The sequence below is a fragment of the Myripristis murdjan genome, chromosome 3, assembly GCF_902150065.1.
Source record: "Myripristis murdjan chromosome 3, fMyrMur1.1, whole genome shotgun sequence".
NCBI lineage: Eukaryota > Metazoa > Chordata > Actinopteri > Holocentriformes > Holocentridae > Myripristis > Myripristis murdjan.
In genome coordinates, this window is record NC_043982.1 from 2,840,660 (window position 1) to 2,859,594 (window position 18,935).

At 41.8% G+C, this 18,935-nt stretch overlaps 1 protein-coding gene across 1 annotated transcript in view; it reads right to left on the bottom strand.

Annotated features, from left to right (window-relative positions):
- The window catches only part of minar1 (membrane integral NOTCH2 associated receptor 1), a 35,622-nt gene extending 18,446 nt beyond the window's left edge, over positions 1 to 17,176 (bottom strand). Inside the window, exons 1-2 of the mRNA XM_030048196.1 lie at positions 16,340 to 17,176; positions 14,231 to 15,712 (exon numbers count right to left, since the gene is read on the bottom strand). Coding sequence (XP_029904056.1) covers positions 14,231 to 15,712; positions 16,340 to 17,176 — 2,319 coding nt within the window. The remainder of the gene's footprint in view (positions 1 to 14,230; positions 15,713 to 16,339) is intronic.
- Between the last annotated feature and the right edge of the window lie 1,759 nt (positions 17,177 to 18,935).

The following is an 18,935-nucleotide window of genomic DNA, read 5'->3' on the forward strand; positions in this document are numbered from 1 at the left end:
TGATTTCCTCAGGTTTCAAACATCAGATTAGCCACAGAAACTAATGCCTGGAATAGAGCTAGGCTGTTCTATCAAACAAACATCTCCAGTGGGACTAGCTGATCTTTTGTCAAACTTTTGTCAAATCCTATCGGCAAAATCCAAAAAACATCTTCCCGTCTCAGAAATTACTTCAGTGCACAGCGTTGTCCACCTTTGAGTGTTTTTAGTTTTAATTTATTCAAAGCAATGTTGACAGCAGCACCTACAACTTTATGATCTGGGTGCAGTGATATTATCTGGGCTGTTGTTCAGGCACATTCAGTTCAGATGATCTTGTAAGTAGCTATGTATGTTTGAAATTTGTTCATTTTTTTTGCTCAGCATCACATTCATGTTTTGCTCCTGGTACAGGCTGTTAAATGGCTACCAAATGTGTTCAAAAAAGGTTATGTTGGTAAATAATAGTAAATATGCTTTTCTTGAGTACCTGACACATACATGTGATGTTTCCAGATGTCAGTGCTTTAAAAATGTCCTCCCTCATGTTCTGGTATCTTCTTCTGTCAGCAGAAGAAAGCTTTGTCGGGCTGTCTGTTCAGGTTCTTATGAAATCACAGATGAAATATTCTCGAATGCAATTCCCAATACACTGTCTTATGAAAGATTTTTTGCTCATATTTGTAGCCTTTTGTAACCATTGAGTTGTTTGTTGCACCATCATTTGCTAATCAACACCATTAGCGATTATCAAGGCTGTCAAATATCATTTTTTGTTCATTTTCAAAAATTGTTCACTTAATTGGAGATGTAATTGCAGATCTACATCTAATGGTGTTTTTTTTTTGTGCCTAGAACATTGTTTTTATATTTCTAACAAAAAACACCAGCACATCTATTTAAGTCCATTTAGAAACCAAATCCTGGTAATGTTGTTTGATATTAATCTTTAGGTGATGCTGCCTTGCTCAAAGAATAAATCATTTTGAAGAATTCAAAGACGGAGTGCCTTAGTTTTTTTTTTTGTTTTTTTTGTTTTTTTTTCCATGGCTGTCTGCATGACCTAAAGATTAACATCAAGCAAGACTTCCAGGATTTAGTTTCTACAAACACGAGCACATATTTGAGGACTTCATAACCTTGCCGAACTGAGTATATTAAAATAGCATATTTTCCTTTTTTTATCTAATGGAGTTGACAAATTTTACAAGGTTGGATAACTTAGACCTTTGTCTACAAACATGAATTTCTAATTCATTTAACATAATACCAAAAAGGGGTTTTGTTCTTTATCTGATGAATTATTCATTCAAATGCAAATGAGCACATTGCAACATCTGCCTACAACAAGCCAATAACTATTTCTTTGAAAATTTGACAACAACAGATTTGACAGTTCATCTGTGTTGTGGTAGTTCCTGAGTCAGACATGGTCACCCGTGTGCCATGGAGGGCCCAGAGCAGGCAGGTTTTCATTTCAGCCAAACACTGCACCAGCTAATTTCACTGATTAGCACCCTCAGCCAAAGAGGAGGAGCTGGTCGGTGAAACCAGTTGCCATAGTGTTTGTTTGGAATCAAATCCAGCAGATTTCTGGCCCTCCACGTCCGTGTGTTTGAAAGCTGGACAACACTGCGGCTGAAGTGGCATTTACTGTAGCTTACCACACTGAAACACTTTTCATTTTATTATCAGAACAGCATGCAGTTGAGACATAACTTTTCTACCAGAAAAATAAAAAAAATGTGAACATGTCCTGCCCTGTGATGGACCGGCGACCTGTGTTCCCCTGCTTTCTGCCCAATGAGCACTGGGATAGGCTCCAGCCCCCCCTGCGACCCTTACAAGGATAAGTGGTTTGGAAAATGAATGAATAAATGAACGTGTCCTTACTCTTCAAGTCACTGATTAGAAAACATCGAGACACTATTCTGCCAATGTTCTACTTGCAAATGTGCACTCCTGAAAAATCCTGCTTTGATGTAGCAGCTGAAAAGAGGCTACTTTGTGGGAGCTAAATGGCACTCTGTTCAATAGAGCTCCAAAATCACACCCTGCGCCATCGCTTTTATAGTGCTCTCTGCTGTGATTATAAGGCTTTAAATGAGAACCACACTAACACATCCTCACAGTTCTGCAGTCTATGTACCAGGTAATCTGTTAGACAAGGAGCACTGAATCTATTACAAAGGAGCGGATTTGTTTTTAATATCATCTCACCTGCTGATACCGACCCCCGGGGACCGAACATAAAATGCTATCGTGCAATTTTCTGAGACAAATGGAGGCAATCTGCTCTCTAAACCTGGCCTGTTATGATGAGCGTGCCATGTATGCATTGACACACACACAGAACCGGGATAAGCCTTCCCAACTCAACCAATACAATTTGATCATGTTTGTACAAGTTTCAATTATACTTATTCCATTACACTCAGCATGAACCCTCACAGTCCACTGCAAAAACTGAGCCTATCTCCATCCAATATACTGAGATGAAGGACACCACTTATTCAACACAGACGTTCCTGGCAGGTTTAATTCATTCCCAGGGCCCAACAATTTCTACACAGCACATTTATTCTCATGAATTAGCCATCCTCACGCTAAGCAGGATACACAACATGAAGAGTAAACTATTCCTCATCACAGTGGATTGATTGCATTGATCCCAAAGCACTTACAAGCAGCTGTGAGCAATGTCAACCACGATGAGTAACAGTCATCTTCAGGGTCGAGGAAGGTGACATAAATCTATTGCTTGCTGTATCTAATTACCTGTGTGTATATTTGTGTGTGCATGTGCATGTGTGTCGATAAGGAACAGTAAAGTGGCTTTCAAGTGACAATCTGCATTCAGTGCTAATTGGATGCCTATATATAGAAGGCTTTGGGGAGATTAAAGTATGGTAGCTTGGCATAGAAGAACATATCTGGACTTGTGAGCTGTCCTCACTGTCAGCTTCTCTCCATGTAAACCCCCTCCGCTCAGGACCAGCTACTCTCTCGCAAGCTTGTGTTGCTGGCATCGATCAGGATCAATTCACAATTCATTTGAACAACAACTGTTATTCCAGATGCGAGTGGGTTTCATTGATCTGGCTTTGAGTTCAGAAGTGTGTTTCCTTCTCAGTTTGGGTGGTGTGGGCAAATGAGAATGCAGTATTTAATTTCTAGTTGGGCCCAAAGCCATTACACTTACACCTTTTTCCAAACTAACCTTTTTGTTTGGAAGGAGAACTGAATGGGAAATCACTTGAGGATTTGAAATAATTGTTCCAAAGAAAGTGTATTTATTTATGTATTTATGTTTGATTTATTGATTTATTATTATTTTTTTATTATTATTATTATTTTTTAAGTTCATACTCAGTGGTTCTCAACATGGGTGTCGCAAGCTAAATTTTGGAAGTCACAAGATGATTACGATATAGGAGAAAGGAAAAAAAATAATGAAAAATTATCCTGATAATTACTCTTTTTATGTTTTCTTGTGAAATACTGAGTCATTTTAAAATGCAAGTGCTCCTCTAATAATTAAGCAAATGCTCCATGAATAGAGTGGTCATTGTTTAGGTGGACTCTCTTCACCACAGCCTGTAATGGGGGCATTGAGAGAACACTGGCTTGTTTTAATGGGACACAAGCCAAAAAGATTGAGAACCACCGGTCTAGGCTGCCCCTCTCCATTACATCACATTATAAAATTGCTAAAAATGGCTAAATGATGTCACATAGAAATTTGCATATCAATATATTTGCTCCACTGTGTATGAGAAATGCTGTGATCATCACACCCCTTTGGATTAGACTAGCAGGAAGCACAATGCATGTGCATCAGCACCAGCTGTAGCCATTTGTTACCAAATGCTTTGAGAGTCAACGCATTATCATCCAAAAAAACTCTCTAGATTATTAGTTTTTGAGTAATAAAGTTACCGTTAGGTCTGAAAAATCACTCCATCTAGCAACAAAATTGCTAAATTAGCAACTACGGTTGGACTGTCTGTTGTTTCTCCCGTCAGAAGAAGCCATTTGCTGCTATTCATTCACGCACGGTGAGAAAACCAGATGCCACAGACTTCACCTGAGCCAGGTAATTCATCACAGTAACCCCTTAAACTTTATTGCTCTGTCCATGTTTTTTAAGGGCATCTTTGTCAGCCAAGACAGCAGTTAGGTTCAAGGTAGTTTCAGTCAAGTTTGTTAAAAATAGGTAAAAAGGAATGCTGAAAAAATGTATTAGAGCACACAGTGATGAGCTATAACTCCGAATGACCCTGGCTCTACTTTAACAGAACTTTATTAAAAGTGCATTCACTATAGGTGGTTTAAAGCAGTTACTTTGAACCCTGACACTGTATTAGGGGTTATACAAGTGTAAAACAATACAAATCATCAAATCATCAATCAATCAAGTTGGGGGGTAGAATGGAGGGGGTAACAGTCATAACATAATTAATGAGCATAAAGATACAGGTGTGATATGAAGAATGTGTGTGTGGTGGAAGGGGCGACCAGAGGAAGAGGGGTGGGGCAGGAGGGCGGGGTTGGGGAAGGATGGGGTGAGGGAAGAGGGACTGAGGTTGGGGGTGGGAGCTAGAGTGAGATGGGTAGGATGAGGAGGGAGTGGATAGATAGAGACAGAGGGACCCAGCAGCCCAGCAGGAAGCATCCCCAAACCCCCCAGGAAGGGCAGGGGCAGGAGCAAAGCCAAGACCCGAGACGACAGTGGCAAGGGTGGAGTAATACAAACAAAGTGTATTGGTAAAAACTGTATGAAGCTTGGTGGGATTTGTGGCTGGGACTGACTGACTGGAGGGAGCTTGCCAGCTGCAGGACCCAGCCTGGTTAGGTGTGAGCTGGAGGAGGGGACCCCCAAACTCATGGAATGGAGTCCCTCTCACAACAGCACACACAACTCAGTTACATAGTATTTATACATACACACATGCACACATAAGCACGCGTACATATGCATGCATATATACACATACACATTCGTTTTTTAAATGTTATTATTATTATTACTATTGTTGTTGTTATTTTTTCTTTCCTTTTTTATCACTTTTCCTCATAAACGATGGTTTGCTGGAAACATTGCTGCATCAAACGTAACTGAACTCTTGAGCAAATTTATGAAAGTAAAAAACGTGACACCTGATTCAAAGCAAAGCAAACAGGACAAACTGTAGCTTGGAAAGGCCCCTAAAGAGCCGTCTCATCTTGGTGATACAGCTGGTGGGATTGTTGATGCTACAGTCCATTGGCAGACAATGCAGCTGAGTCCCAGCCGTCTACATTCTATTTTCACCATCTTCTTCTTCTTCCACCCGTGTAGAAAAACAGGAACGTCGGTCAATGAGATGAGGGAACGCCACTCTCACAGTAGAAACCATTTACTTGGTTTGCCACAATGAGGTGTGATATGACAGGTTCCCAGTTGCCCTCACACTTCTCTCTGAGTTGTGGAGGTAGGCCTGGTCGCCATCTGACTGTCATGGATAAGAAAGTAAGATGAAGCAGAGAAACTAAGGAGAGAGAGGAAGTGAAGGAATGGGACTGGAGGCAAGTAAACAAAATTGAAAAAGGGAAATGGCAGGGATAAATGAAAAGGAATTTCTGGAAAGAGTATACAATGGGAAGAGGAGTAGGGTCCTGCTGATAGGAGACAATCATCACGCATTTTTACATTTTTCAGACATTTAGCAGACATTGCCACTGTATCTAACCCATTTACTGTACTAATTTTATTCATTTTATTTCTATTTTTCTGTTGTTTTCTGTCATTATATTCTTGCTGCAATGACCCAGTATCCCTATAGGGATCATTAAAGTTTCATATTATGTCTTATCCAGATGACTTGAACAAGCCAGTGGTTTTCCAAGTGCGGTCCAGGGACTCCCAGGAGTCCTTCAGAGTCTTCCAAGGAGTCCTCCAAAATGACGAATGGTAATAGTTTCACTTTAATACAAAAAAGTGAAATTAAAAAGCCAAAGGCAGCATTCAGACAAGCATTTAAACACGAGAAATGTGATGTCAACCCAGCATTACTGATCTGATGTTTAAATATATAATTTTAATGATTATAATTATAACTAGACTTTGCTAAAGTTTCTGAAGGAACTTTAAATGTGCTTGCCACCGTTGCTGACCGCGTGGCCATGTGGTAAACCATGAGCCCTATGTTGTTTGTAGGTTGTGTAGGGTTGTTTGCTGGCTAAAAGGCAGTTACTGTGGTCTGGGTATTTTCCAGGCAGTTGTTATCATCTTTGGAGTCGCCACTAGGATGTCTGTGGGCAGCTGCCATGGTGTATTGGGTGGCTATGGCATTGCTAGGCAGTTGTTATGGTGTTACTGATGGTTGCCAAGGCATTGCTAGGCGGTTGCTATGGTGTTCCTGATGGTTGCTAATGTGCTACTAGGCAGTTGCTATGGTGTTCCTGATGGTTGCTAGGGCATTGCTAGGCGGTTGCCACCATTTTGTTCTAAACTTGACCTAAACCAATCCAAACCCTAATCATAAAGGCAGAATGAGTAGGATTTGTTGGTTGCAGTTCGTAACACCACGTTCAAAGTTGGCTTTTCTGCCCTGGAAAAGTTAACCGTCGACAGCAAATTTTTGTTTCCTTGGATGGCGACATCATGACATGACAGCCCAAAATGTAACAGGCACTTCCCTGTCCAACAGAAAACACGTCAACAAAACATCACTCTTCATCCTCATCCTCTCCCGCAGTGCTCGCCAGCAGCTGAAGGCCAACCCCAGATTCACTCTCATCGTGGGTCGAGCTTTGTCTGCTTGGTGTTTCGCCTTGCTACATTTCCGACCATGTTTGGGATTTTCATTGCTTCCTATTGGACGTGGTGCTGTTGATCTGACACTGTGAGCTGTGATTGGCTGAAGGCTACACATCCACTGCCCAAAGACTGATGCCCAGAAGAGTCCTGAGTTCAGCAAAACAAGAAAATCCAGGCAGAGGGCAGTGTCTCTGCAGACACACACACCAACACACACTGCTAGTGCCTCAGAAGTAATGATTTAGACAAGGGATTATTTTTGTATAAGTCTATACATTATTTGTGGAAATCCTGCTCATTCTGCCTTTAAATAAGAGTAAAAATACTAACTTAAAAAAATACACAAAAAGTACGCAAAAAAGCTATCCATACAGTAACGTGAGTAAATGTGGTTCCAGCAAACTTCCAAACTTCCAGCACTAGGAGAGAAATAACAAGTGTGCCACTTGTTATGCTCCTGTGAACTGATTAGTTTTTTTTTTTAATTATTATTCTGTGTCTGCGATCTGTCTGGATTCTTCAGATACAGCATGTGAACGAAAAAAAAATCAAAAATTGGTATTTTTTACCACATCCATCTGCATTTTGTTACAACGCTACCAAAAACTACAAAAAAAAAAAAAAAAAAAAAAAGACAAGAACAAAAAAGTTTTCAATAGGCTGCTGAGGATGACTTGTTCATCTACATTCCCTGGTTTAAAAATCTGGGCCAAATGAATTTGTGACTGAACAGCCCTGGTCAAACAGGATGAATGAATGAAGGAGGAGAGGACAGAAGAAAGGAATCCCGGCCTGAACCAACAAACTCCCGCACCTGTCCTTTCTCTTTCCGATGAAGGCTCTGTGGGACACTTGTCCCTGGTGAGAGCTGGAGGAGGGACCGAGTATTTGTACACATTTGTTGGACCCCTGGGCATCGCAGCTGCACCCGGGCTGAACCAACAAACTTGCGTACTTGCTGGCATCGCCGCTCGTATGATCAGTGTGGGACCTGAGCCAAACTCACCGTTTGTGCTTTCTCTTTCTCGACGAAAGCTTTGAGGGACACCCACCCACCGTGGGACCTGGATGAGGGACCAAGCATTTTGTCCCGGCCCGAGTTAGTGGCGGCCCGCGGCCAAATAATTGGTCCGGGCTGAACCAGCAAACTTGCACACTTGCTGGCATCGCAGCTCACTGGATCAATGTGGAACCTGAACCAAACTCTCTCTTTGTGCTTTCGCTTTCCGATGAAGGCTTTGTGGGACACCCACTGTGGGAGATAGAGGAGGGACCAAGTACTTGGTCCTGGCCTGATTGAGTGGTGCCAATCAATTCTTTAAGCGTGTGTGTGTGTGTGTGTGTGTGTGTGTGTGTGCGTGTGCGTGCACGTGTGCAGGCGCGCTCTTACTTGTATAGCAGTAGAAATTGCTATACAAGTAAGAGTAACTCCATACAATTCTTGGCTGCTTGAGTAAGTAGAGGTAATGTTGTAAAAGTGAGAAGTAGATCATTGATTCGACAGTATATTAGGACTATTGTAGGAACAAAAAAAATGACAGAGCAGTAGAGCTGTAGAGGCGTAAAATTAGAAGACAAAATTTCTGGAATTTATAGGGGAAAAAAATCGAAGATTCAGTAATTATTAAATCAGAAAACAATAAATATTAATAAGAATTAATTCGCTACATTACCGGCACCTCGACTGCCTACTGTGCACTGGCATCTTCTTAATTATTAATTATTATTATTTTTTAAATTGACCTTTTAGCCAAGGACCCATCACTTGACTTTTTAAGGTTGGATCAGACACACTGCAGATGCTGCTGCTTTCTGTGCTTTACGCCTGCACCTGAAGACCTCATCAACTTCTACTTTGCAAAGGGATTCAGTAACAAGGAAATCCTGGTGATTTTAGGGTTCTGCAAATACAAATACAAATCATTTACTGGCTTAAACAAGCGTGTGTTTGGATGAAATGTAAAATTCAGGCTGCTGTAGCTTCATCACTTAAAACAGCTGTTTGTAGTTGTGCAGTGTTGTTGGAGGGCTTGAAGGCAGTTACTGTGGTCCAGGTATTTTCCAGGCAGTTTTTATCATTTTTTCAGTGGCCACTATGATGTCTGTGGGCAGCTGCTATCATGTATTGGGTGGTTGCTATGGCGTTGCCAGGCAGTTGCTATGGTGTTACTGATGGTTGCCAAGGCAATGCTAGGTAGTTGCTATGATATTCTGGGTGGTTGCAAAGCAGTTGCTATGGTGTTCTTTGTTGTTGCTAGGGTGTTGCTAGGCAGTTGCTATGGTGTTCTTGGTGGTTTCTAGGCGGTTGCTATGGTGTTCCTAATGGTTGCTAAGGTGTTTCTAGGCAGGTGCTACGGTGTTCTGGATGGTTGCTATGGGGTTGCTAGGGTGTTTGGGGTCATTGCTATGGACTTCCATTAGTGTTTGGGGTCAGTGCTGGAATGCATTGGCTAGTGCAGTGCTAGTGGTTGTTTTAGTGTGTGTATCTCTGTGTCAGTGAGAGGGGCCTTTCTTTCTAGCTACCGCTCTGAACATTGTGCCATTAGTGTGTATTGCGTCCAAATTCCGACTTCAAACTGGAATTGCGAAAAAACGGAAAGTCGGATCGTCTTGAAAATTGAGACGCCACTTCTTCTCCACAAGACGCACATTTTTGGTATTTTGTGCGTTGACGTAGCACAAAATCTCGGCACCCTAGGGCCTTGCGAAAATTTGGCCATTCATTTCCTATGGCCAAAATTTTAAGGTGGAATTGCGAAAAATCGGTAAGTCGGATTGCTTATAAAAGTAATAGCACATTTCTCCCAAGTGTGCCTGTGAGCCGCACGTTTTTCTAATTTATTGTGTGAGGCTAATACGAAAGCTGTGGGAGGAGTAGCGTGCCGAAAAATTTGCAGAAGAAGATGTGTTTTTGATAATTTTGTGTTTATTTTTTATTTGTTTTTTTAACTAAAGTTCCAGAATTCTTTTGTTAATTGGTAATGTTTTGAAAGTAATCAAGTGAGTTTGCTCAGGTTTCAAAGGTTTAACTCACTAGACTTAGCTGTGACACAAAAGTATGTATGAGTGATAACTATTTATTTTATTTTTTTATTTTATGTATTAATGTCACCATTTTGAATGTATTTGACAAGTATGACACCTAGACATTTCCATAATTAACACAGATGGAGGCAAAATCACTTCAAGTAGGGGTCTTGAGCTTAATAAGAATCAGTCTGGGGGCCCAGAACATGAAACAGTTTGCAAACCCCTGCACTAGCCCACCATGCTGCTGTCTGCACTTAGCAACTTTGTAAATATCAAAATATAATTCTTTTTCTAAGTTATTTATTCGGTTTTATCTACATATAAACCAAATGAATATTTTGAGTTTGACCATAGAGCCTGAACTTATGCAGACCCTGAAGATCTCATTATAAGGTTAAAGCAAGCTAACTCAGACACAGATTGCTCGTGTATTGTGAATACTAACCACATACTGCTGTGTAGGTAAGCACATGCACCGTGTGTGCGCATACTAAAAACAGTAAGCCTTGTTAATTCCAGGTACCCTCAGGTCCTTTCACCCTTGGCATGAAGATGAAACTGAATTGTACCTTTATATCTTAGCACAAAAACAGAAATTCTGATAATTGGTGGATACTGGGATCAAGTCAGAAGCTTACCCCCCATAAGACCTTTACTTAGAAATGAGCCATAATTTGGAACACTGTGCATATGTAAACATAGCCTTTGGCTACTGTTCACACAGATTCAAATTACTGGAGTGTGCCGCTTTTGTGTTGGTGCAAATCAATGTCGTATCCCTTATCCTGATCATATCATATCCTTCATCCCAACTTTGAAAAACCAGAATATAGTTGCTTGTATGTGCTGATTTCAGTCATTTATTGCAATTTGTCACAAGCTGGAAGAGGATAGTAGAGTCAAAGGTAGCACCAAAAAGATTTATAATAATCCACAGATGTGCACGGACACAGCCAGATACAAAGTGTGCACGTTAACAGTGTATTCCAAATAGGACCGCAATAGCATCCAGGATACTGTGTGCGTGGAAAAACAGTAAGTGACTTCTGCTGTGTACCAGGCTGTCTGAGCTTCAAAGACTACTGATCTGCAAAGTTGACCTTCACTGGCTCTGTACTTCATCACTACACTGAAAACCCTATGTATATACATGAGTGCCAATACCACTGCAGTGCTGCAGTGCAACAGCACAGCCACATGATATACTCCGAGCTCTCATCATGTTCCAAGTGTTCAAGTTGAAAAATGTTGTTGTCAAAGCATCTGCAATATGTGGCTGTTAGCACCCAAATACCACCAAAAATAACAACGAAATAAATAAATAAATACAATTCACCACCTTATTCTATCATCTGCCGTAGAATTCCATTCCAACCGCAGTAGTACATTTTGTAGTCAATCTTAGAGGTACAAAGGAATGAGGCAGAATGAAAGTTGCGTGGCTCTGTGTGCATATATTGTGGAGACAGAAAAATAGGGGCACAGAGACAGAAGAAGAGAGACTCTGGCTGCTCTCCATCTTGGCAAGACTCTAACAGTGGGTACGGAGTATAAAAAAGAAAACGACTGACAATGAGAGCGTAGAGAACCAGATAGATAGCGATAGAGGAATCCTATATAAGCACGAGGTTAACTAGTAATGGCTGTGATTTAAATTGTGGACATAATGATGTTTTAAACTGTCTGAAGGGTTTTACTCATCTTGGCGCTGAGAAATAATGGCTCTGACTGAAACTGACAGCATAATGAGGAGAGAAATAAGATCCCACATACTCTCTTCTGGATGCCATCCAATCAAGAAAATTGGCCAAGAGCTAGTTTTTTTGCTGAGTTGCATAAAGTGGCGTGGAGTCGACTGGGGCACCATTAAAAATATGCTACTCTCCTCCTTGGTCACTCAATAGCTATCCATCACCCATGACCTGATTGATACTGACATGATTATGGAGGACTGAGCCTCTCAAGTCTTAGTTACACTTGGCAACTTCACATTTTGGTGGACCCAAAATTGGCAGATTAATATTTGATTGATTAATTGATTGATTTTTTTTTTTTTTTTTTTTTTTTTCTAATTTGAAGGAGCTCCATACCCAGAAATCCTGTACGGTGAGGTCAGTAAACATAGGTCTACCACATCTAGGTTGTTTGTTCCAGCCCTGTACTACGACCCCCAGGAACATCTGTAAAACAACAGTATTAACAGTCTTATCTGGGTATTACAGGACAGTTCCCTGAGCAAGTTTACGAAACAGTTAGTTACAGTTAGTTAACGTTCTCTAACATTAAGAAGCTACCTAAAAACAAACACTGCTTCTTCTTGGATTTGAACTCGGGTCAGCAGAGTTAAAGTCATTTTAAAATGTTACTATAGGTCGTAACAAGCTGCTGCACAAAGGACATAAGGCGTCGTTTTTGGATTTTCCATTCAAAAGTGGTAAGAATTCTGTACCAACAAGCTAGAGGCATGCTTACCAATGTGCTTACCCACTGTCACCATCAAATGTTATACGGTTTGTTTGTCTAATTGTTACCGTAGCTGATGACTTTCGGTTGATCCAATCACCTGCTACATATTTTTGTAACAGCTGTTGCTGTCGTTCTATTTCCAAACAGCTTGAACCCAGTAGTGGCCAGGCTTGTTTCATGAGGTGAGCAGCAGAAATGAAATCAGAGTATGGCTGTGCCCGGCTAATGTCATTAGTGTTTGATAGCTAGCTCTATGAACCCACCAAAATTACATAATGCTATGACAGGCTAAACTGAAACAGAAAAAATAAACCCAAACAATATAGGATTTCCTAATTAAAACGAGCTGCATGAGGCCAGAGGTTCAGGCCATCATCTGTGAGCTGTTTAGGAGACATTTTTATATTTCACTCTCAAGGTTTGATTTGTTACTGCATGTGGACGGAGAACATTTCCTGCCCCTGGCGATACCCAACACCAGAGTTTACAACATCTCCTTTAGGTGAAATAGGAGGTTCCGCTCTGCTCCAGCTCCATTTTGTAGTTTAAGCTGAGAAGACATGCATTTTTACATAAAACCTTGCCTTGTACAGCCTTAAAGAAATTTGAAAGGAATCTAGCGAAGAGCAAGGGTATTCTGATGAGGCTGTCTGCACTAAGGTGTATGCAGGGAGGACGAGTTGATCAATACAGATGCTGAAATGGAGAAGGAGATTGATGATCACACATAGGTCTTTTTTTTTTTTTTTTTTTTTTTTTTTAATGTAGAAATGACATGGAGGGCGGTTGCTCCTGCTGAGAGATGTGCTTACACAGCAACGAGCAGCAGAAAGGCAGCTCGGGGTCAAGACCTATTTCAATTAACATCCGCTCCATTTGGCTTCCCAAAGAAAGGTCACTGGGAGTGACTAAATGTGCTAAACACCTGCCGAGACAGACTGACATTTCAGCACAGTGTTTAAAAAGCCCCTGAAGCCCTGTGAGGGGGTGTGGAAGGAGGCACACAATGTAGAGAAGGTGCCAGCTGCTCATATACCTGAAAATAGTAATGAGCAAATCTCCAGTCTCCAGAAAGAGCGTTAGTCAGATAGTTTTCTCATGAGATAGGTTTACTCACCAGTATTTGGTGGCATTGTCATTTTGACTCTTGTGGCCCAAACAGCCATTAACTAACCAATTTCCTTGCTGCTTTCTTGGTATTGTCAGAGTATAAAAAGTGCCATTTTTGTTTTCTTCTTCTCAGTGCATCTTAGCAAAGCATTCGCAATTCCCAGAACTATATTTGTACAGATGATGTTGCCCCCCTGAAATGGCTCCAGGTTTTACGTCTTTGAGAGGTTACAATCCAGATGCTAGATGCTAGATTCCAGCCCAAGAGTCCCTAAAAACCCAGAGGTACCCTGCTCCATTTCCCCATTTTTAGCCTTCCTAATTCAACAGGATTAATCCCTGCTCTCAATGTATGACTGTAAATACATCTCACAGCACTGAGCGCTAAAGTGTGGGATACAGCTATTAATTTAGCTCCTTCAACATCTGTGGCCCAGCCGTAATGCAAGCTTCTGCTGTTGAGGCACAAGGCTGCCATGCTATTTCAGGATGGAGGCAGTATGGCATATATAAGAAGAGCCTGTTTAATCCCCCATGTTCCACATCCACAGGATTCTTCAGTAACAGCTGATATACATAACATGTCAATTATGTTACATGCAAATAGGATGTAATGACTTCTATATATACCCGCTGTATCAGTAGCCTAATGTGAGAGGCAGTAAAGCTAATTGGAGAAATAATGGAAGTTTTCACTGCTGATTAATTTATGCAAAGTACAGAACACTGTCATATGAGAATAGTAACAATGCTAAAATAAAGGTAAAGAAAAAATTTTCCCAAACAAGTAATATCCAAACATATCAGCTTTCTCTAAAAAAAAAAAAATACTAATGCGCTTACCTCTTTGGCTTTCCTGTGTCTGTCTTTACTGTCTCTGTCTCTGTCCTTGTCTTTGCCCTCATCTCCAGGATGGGATGAGTAGGACACCGTCCTCCAGTCCCTTGGGGAGTTGGTGATGCTGGCAACCTTTGACTCTGTGGCGCTGTTCTCTTCGTTGAGTGAACGGGACGACCTTCTGGTGAACATGCTCTTCTTCAGAGCTTTCACCCTAAGGCTTTCACTGTTACTCCCATCTGAGCAGCACCACTCCCCTGGGGTGCCATTGTCCACTTTGACATTGTGGCCAGTAGTGTGGCACTGGAAGACACGGGGTGACAGGCTGGGGTCAGGATGGGGATGCGGGTGTGGGTGGACAGGGGTGGCATTGGATCCTGAGGCTGAAACCGTCTCCCCTTGTCTCCCGTTGCCCTCTGGTTCCTGGATCTTTTCGTCCAGCTTGTTGAGTTTACAGAGCACCTGGGAGATCTCACCGCGAACCCCTGACAGAGACTCAAGCTTCTTCTCGATCTCGCCAATCCTCATCACCAGCTTGCAAACGCTGGATTTAAGCTCATCATCAGTGCTTTCAAGAGACTGGAAAAGGCGGTCCAGCTTGGACTTGGCCAGCTTTACCGTGTTGCGGTCTGGGGAGCTGTCGCCTTCTGACTTCATCGTTACCTGAGAAAGGGACCCATTACTGTTGTAGCACGATGACTGGATGACACCTAAAGAGTCGCAAACACTCATGTCATCAAGAAAACGAAATATGTCACTTATGTCATCACTGACGATTTCAGAGTCCTCGTCAGAGTGTTTGAAGGGGTGTCTTTCTCTATCACCATATTTAGCAGGGTATTCCTTCACTATCTTCTTCTCTGCCTGTTCGGTTTGAGTCCCAACACTAGAGGAGCAATCCCCTGCCTGAAAAGATGAGCTGTGCATATTTTTCTCCCTAAACCTCTTCCCTGCCTCTCTCTTGTCCATACCCCCAGGTCCACATGCCATCAATGCCACATCCTTGTTTTTCACCCCGTTAGTTTTCTTCACAAACGCTGAAGGAGAGGCAATGACTTTTTCCTTAGGGCTCTGGAAATGCTGCTCGTTGTCGTTGCTGATGATGCTGATATTATGACGGTGGTTTTCTTTGAGTGGCTTGCTATTCATAAACGACCTCTCAAAATCTGGAGACCCCTCCTCTGCATTGAGACTTAGGCTCTTCACTGGCCAAGACGGCTGCTTCCCTGGCTTATTACTATACTTCCGATTGCTGACGCATTCAGAGACTGTGGTTGGTCCAAAATATGTGGATGCTTGGAGGTCATCCAGGCTTTCGTGCTTTGCTCGTCGTCTTTCCTGAATAGGGGAGTTCAGAGCTGGTTCAAAGTAAGGGTTATTGTAGGGCAGTTCGAAGCTGTGGTTGAAGAAAGTGGTAGGTTTGTGGAGCTCCCTCCTGTGGTAGCCTTCATTGGACTTAGTGCCTTGTTTGCACTCAGCAGTGATGACCTAGAACAATCATGCAGACACAGGACTGAGTTAGTCTTATATTGGCATGCCAATTACACCACTGACATGTATTTATAAGAATTACAGTACCATAAAACTAATGGAGTTTGGATTAATGGAGTTTTATCTCAGCTGTAATTTGCTCCATGTGAATGATATATTGTGGTGTACATCACTTACTAGGAAATAATTCACCAGCTGGGCGTGGGGGGTTGTAGTTTCTCTATTATCAGTATATGCTGTTTAAATTAATACTTCTGCATGAGCGTTTATATTTTGATACATAAAATGAAGACATGCAACACCAATTTCATCTACTCATGCATTCAAATGAGTAGCACAGCACCATAAATGGATAGATGGATGGATATAAAACCGCACTGATTCTTGTCATCTCTGATAAACTGCTGAAATAAATCAGACTGCATTAAGTGGAAACCTGGACTGGTTTTCCCAACCCAACCCTGACAAGTGCAATATTACATTAACAATGAATGAAATGAAAACTCATTATACTCACCTGCACTAAATTAAGTGTGTCGGCATCCTATTTATCTTTGGATCTATATTTGTGATAGTGGATGCTTTTTACTTAGATTGAAAAGAACAGAAAGTCCCCAGACAGACCTGTGGTGAGAAGGCCAGCAGATTGTGGAAGTCCTCCTTAAAGATGTTCCTCTTTTGGATGCAGGAATGAATGGAGAAGGGCTCCGGATGGCCAATGTGTTGCAAGGAGTCGTGCTCCGTGGTGGACTCACTGTCGATATCCATGGGAAAGTAGGTGCTCTGCATCTCACACGGTGGAGAGGGTGGACTGCCACTGGAGTACTGGGGCAGATGCTGTAGTTTATCCAAAGATGCTGCTCTACATTTTAGGTCCTTGTTGATGCCTAGAAGAAAGTTAGGGTCCGAAGTGGGAATAAACTGCTGGCAGTTGTTGCACTCTGATTTAGGACAAGGAGGGGCGTTCTGGGTCATGGGGTGCTGGTGGGGGCGGTGGTGATGATGGTAATGGCGTCCTTCCCTGGGGTGATCCATGTGCTCATAACCCATTGCCCTCTCACAGTCCTGAAACTTATAAACATCGTTGTCAGACCTGCATGACTCCACAGACAGGTTCTTTTGGAACTTGGCTCTGTGCACTATGGGGAGCTTGTCTTTCGCTAAGCCCCCATTCATCTGGATTAAGTTAAACATGGTGACAATGTCAGCTGCAACCATCAGCTTCTTGGACTGCTGATCCTCCATGGAGCAGCGCATTTTGTCCTTGAAGAGGGTGGCAGGGAAGGCAGGGTCCAGGCATGCCGTGTAGAAGAGCAGGCTGCGGAGCTTGGCGAGGTGGACCAGGTCAAAACGAGCGCACAGAGACTTGCAGAGGTCCTGGTAGGACATGGTGTTGTGCTTTGTGTCCAACTCCTCCAGAATCCGCACCAGGAACATAGAGTACTCTGGGAGGGGGTCCATGGCTGCTGTGTGTGCCTGGATCAAGCCTAAGGAGATGGTCCTATCTTAGAAGAGGCTTTGCAGCTGGAAACAAGACATGTGCATGTAATTACACAATGCTACTCTGCAACAGTAAAATAAATTAATCACAAAATTAATGGAATTTACTTACATGCTGCAAGATGTCATATACTTTTCTGCTTTTACGTAACAAACAGCAAAGACAAAACAAAGACTCCTATCAAGAACATACATTAATGCCTTTGCACTGGAAACACATTCCTCTCATTTTAACCATATAAACAGTTTACACTAGCCTAGATACACTGCGGCCATAAACCCCCTATATCCATTTGGACAGTGAAGATGCGCACACATATTCTTATTTCTGTTATATTTGTGTACCACCACTCACCCCTGAGTTCGTGTGAAAAGAGCAGAAAATCATCTGATCAGCTCAATACAGAACAGCCTGTCTCTCATTAGAGACCCAGCAAAAGGCAAAATCAACTCGGAGTGTTTCAGCATCATCTGGGGAAAAGCTCCAGCTAAGTCATCTCTCCAGCAAAATCACCGAAGAAAATATTTGCAGAGGCAAAGTTTACCCCATCCATTCATCCGTCAATACGAGAAAAAAAAAAACACAAACCAAAGGCAAAATACATTCCAATATAGAGGCGCGCAGATTAACGGAGATAAAAAATATATATATATATTTCTCTGTCCCAGATGATTTTGCATGCAAATATCGATCCATCTTCCCGGCACATTCCGTTACATGTTATTCCGTTTTCCGCGGCTTTTGGGCTCTCTGCTGGAGTTATGGTGCTGTTCTGAAGGAACTGTCCGGGAATTGAAGCAGCATGTGGTGCTGAAAACCGACTGTTGTCAAGCCAGAGAAAAATCAACACTGTCACTTCCGTTTCTCACTTTCAAAAGAAAACCCAATGGCTCTGAACAGCAGTGAAAATACATGAAACTACAATTAAGTACCGTAAGACATAACTTAAACGATCCCACCAGAAAGTCTGAATATTGTGTTGCAGCAGGCGCAAAATAAATAACAGGTGAGTGAATGAATGAAGGAATGAATGAATGAATGAATACTACCACAGAAAGTATAAAAAAGAACAGCCTGTTACAACATTTCAAGTCAAGCCTAAATAAAATGGTGGTGGTGGTGGTGGTGGTGGGATGGTTCGGGGGTGGGGGGCAATTACAACGTGACGAGAGCATGGAAATGGGGAAAATGAGGAAATTACGGTCAGATTAAGAAAACAAATAGACTCTGTGTGTTTCCTTATATGTGCGAAGTGTACATCATGGTCTATTCAGCAGTATATTTGTTGCCTCTTTTTTTTTTTTTTTTTTTTTGTGCCTCTTTTCACAACATATTTTCATAGCCTAGCTGTATATGTTAGTGCAAGATTCCACATACAGTACATTGTTTTTTTACTCTACGTTTAATGTACTGCTTCCACTGGGCATTTTTGATTTGATTGACTGTTGCTGTCTTCTAGGCCTGTGTCTCAGTATTTGGTAATCTCTTTCTTTCTTCCTTCCTTTCTTTCTTACTCAACACACCTGTCCCTTTATTGTGAAAGTAAAATACTTATGTTCCGGTCAAAGCCTTGTTAAACACTGCTACTTGACGCAGCTCTTTGTTTTCACTTGGAATGACGTAACTACACCTTCTGCTGGACACTGTGCAAATATGCATTATTTCCTGCTGTCCTGTGCCATATACATTATGTATAGATAAATCAATATGTATTACGCA